The sequence below is a fragment of the Vicia villosa genome, linkage group LG3 (assembly GCF_029867415.1).
Source record: "Vicia villosa cultivar HV-30 ecotype Madison, WI linkage group LG3, Vvil1.0, whole genome shotgun sequence".
Lineage (NCBI taxonomy): Eukaryota > Viridiplantae > Streptophyta > Magnoliopsida > Fabales > Fabaceae > Vicia > Vicia villosa.
In genome coordinates, this window is record NC_081182.1 from 84,047,327 (window position 1) to 84,050,338 (window position 3,012).

The following is a 3,012-nucleotide window of genomic DNA, read 5'->3' on the forward strand; positions in this document are numbered from 1 at the left end:
GATACAATTTCGTGGCGATGATTTTTTGACCCGCGACAGCTGGCGACTCTGCTGGGGACATATCCCTAAAGAGAGTCAACCCTAATTTAGTTTTATTGTGATATTTGCTAGCTCTATTTACTTGCTTCTTTATTGTCTTTATTATATCTTTGTTTGATTTTCTCATTATTGTGATTGGAATCTCTTGATTATTGGCGCATGTGAGAGAAAGCTCTACACCCGAGCTCGAGTGATACGTAAGATAAGATGGTGGTCTAGTATTAAACTCGCTTGACGTAGTGTCAAGTGGGAGGTACTAAAACCCCGCCTGGAGTAGGTCCTTTGAGGAGATGTCTGTGACTAAGTAAGTTATTTACTTGGGCTATGATGTTTCCAATTCGGACCGCCGACTCTAGGGACCTTTAGAAAAACCCTAAACCATGACTTATAGGAAATGGTGGTTTCGCGCCCAACTTGCGTAACGTAACTATTACTGTGGGTAAGTGCGAAAACCACACTCAGAATAGGCTTCATTTGAAAACACAGTTGGATGGTAAGTTATTTACTAGATGACTGAGTTTTCAAAAGGAGTTTGTAACTCTGAGAACCGTGTCTAGAACCTTTCCAACATAAAAACCTTAGACTGTATGCCGAGTAATTCGAATCTTTCTGTATCCATATGATTTTGAAATCTACTACTTGTGAATCATACATGACATGGCATTCATTTTTGCATAAAAAAAATATAATAAATTTTTTTTTATGCATTTGCATTCATAACATGCATTTCCATCTCCAAAATCCATTACTCATACCTTTCTTCACCCAACAGTAATAAAGCAAGCTAATTTCCAAACATCCTTATCAGACGCGAAGTGTTACTCGACAGAAAAGATGGAAGACCTTGAACAAGAGAATCATGAATTCCGTGATGAAGTAACTACTCTCCGTGTCGGTGTGGAAAGATTGACTGCTTTGGTGGAAAGCTTAGTGGCTGCTCGGAATCAACCATCACCTCCTCCATCTCCTCACGCCACTCAAACACAAATTGAGGTCCAGACTACTATGATTTGTGAAGTTTCTACTGCTACTGTTTTTGTGGCTCCTACCATTGGTCTCTCGCACTATCAGATGCCTAATGGCTACCCTGGGGGCATGTCTTACAACTTTGTGCCAGAGGGATACCATCCTGTCACTGGAGCTTCCCAAGTTACTCCTATAATGACTATGACTCCGCCTCTGGTACATACCGTACCACAAGCTGAGGAACCCATTTTCCAAGTTGAGCCCAATGAAAGAAATGAAGCTTATGATGATTTCCAAGACCAATTTCAAGAGATGCGAAAGGAGATTAAGGCCCTCAAAGGGAAGAACTCATTTGGAAAGAATGCTTATGACATGTGTCTTGTGCCAAATGTGAAAATACCTGCCAAGTTTAAAGTGCCTGATTTTGAAAAGTATAAAGGGAATTCGTGTCCTCAGAGCCACTTAACCATGTACTGCAGAAAGATGGCTACTCATACTGATGATGATAAGTTATTGATTCACTATTTTCAAGATAGTCTAATTGGTACTGCTTTGAAATGGTACATGGGATTGGATAGTACTCATATCAGTTCTTTTGATGACCTTGTGGAAGCGTTCATTCGACAATACAAGTATAATGTGGACATGGCTCCTGATAGAGACCAACTCCGAGCCATGGCACAGAAAGAGAAAGAGTCTTTCAAAGAGTATGCACAAAGATGGCGTGAGGTTGCCGCCCAAATCTCTCCTCCCATGGAAGAAAAAGAGATGACCAAAATGTTCTTAAAGACTCTAAGCTCATTTTACTATGAGAGGATGGTTGCAAGCGCTCCGACCGACTTCACTGAAATGGTGAATATGGGAATGCGATTAGAAGAAGGTGTACGAGAGGGACGTTTAACTATGGAATCTGGATCGTCGACAGAAACCAAGAAATATGGGAACAACTTTCAGAAGAAGTGGGAAGATGAAACTATTGCTTTTACAATTGATGCCGCACAATTCAAGCAACCATACCAACAGCCGTGGGCAACTCCTCCTCATAATTCTTCACAGAATGCTCCTCAGAATGCAGCTCAGAATCAGAATCGTCAACGGAATCAGAATATACCTCAAAGGAACCATCAGAAGGAGGATCGTCGCATTGACCCAATGCCAATGACCTACGCTCAGCTATGGCCATATTTAATTGAGAAGAAAGCAATAGCTCCCAGACCAACTCAACCTGCAAAGTTTCCATTTCCTAAGGAATACAATCCAAACGCCAAGTGTGATTTTCATAGTGGGATATCAGGTCACTCCATTGAAGATTGCAAAGTCCTGAAGGAAAAAGTTCAAGATCTGGTTGACAAAAAGATACTCTCTTTCAAGGATATTGGTCCTATGCCATGATCAGTGCTGAGACACCAAGAACAATCCTAAAGCCAATGGATCAAAGTAGATCATTGAGCCACTTTTATCATTTGCGTTTACGTTTTTTTGCTTTGCTTGTTTGCTAAGTGTTTATTTGCTTTTGAACATTGTTAATTTTAATGGTAATATTAATGAAATGAGCATGCAGGTTTTGAATCAGTCCATTCGTATTCACTCTTTCTTTCTTTTATTTTATTTTTTTTTTCTAAAAAATATGAAAAAAATATGCTTATGTTTCTCCCATTTCCTTTTCTTTATTATACTTTTGTTTAAGCAAGTATTGGAGGGAGGATGACAATAAACGAAATACCCAATTTGCATCAGTGTGCTTTCAAATAAACCTTTGTTGATGATGTACAGGCATTCTTTCAAATCCCCAAACACTGGAGATATAAGGATGATAATCCCTCGTTAACCCCTTTTGAGCCTTAGAAGTAGGTGTTTTCTTTTCGCACGAAATTAAAACCCTTAAACAAAACCTGGGGCAGGGTACTTGTTCAGTTAAAGTGATTAATTCATAAGATTTCCAAGAAAATCATTCTATGGGAACCATTCCCGACTCGAGATTCAACTGTATCCTCTCTTCGTACACAA

The 3,012-nt window shown here is 39.6% G+C and overlaps 1 protein-coding gene across 1 annotated transcript; it reads left to right on the top strand.

Moving 5' to 3' along the window:
- The first annotated feature begins 873 nt into the window (after nucleotides 1-873).
- LOC131658437 (uncharacterized) lies at nucleotides 874-2,397 on the top strand. Its single transcript, XM_058927730.1, has 2 exons — nucleotides 874-1,712; nucleotides 1,821-2,397. Exons 1-2 carry the CDS (start codon nucleotides 874-876, stop codon nucleotides 2,395-2,397), a joined length of 1,416 nt encoding a protein of 471 aa, XP_058783713.1.
- Nucleotides 2,398-3,012: the final 615 nt, after the last annotated feature.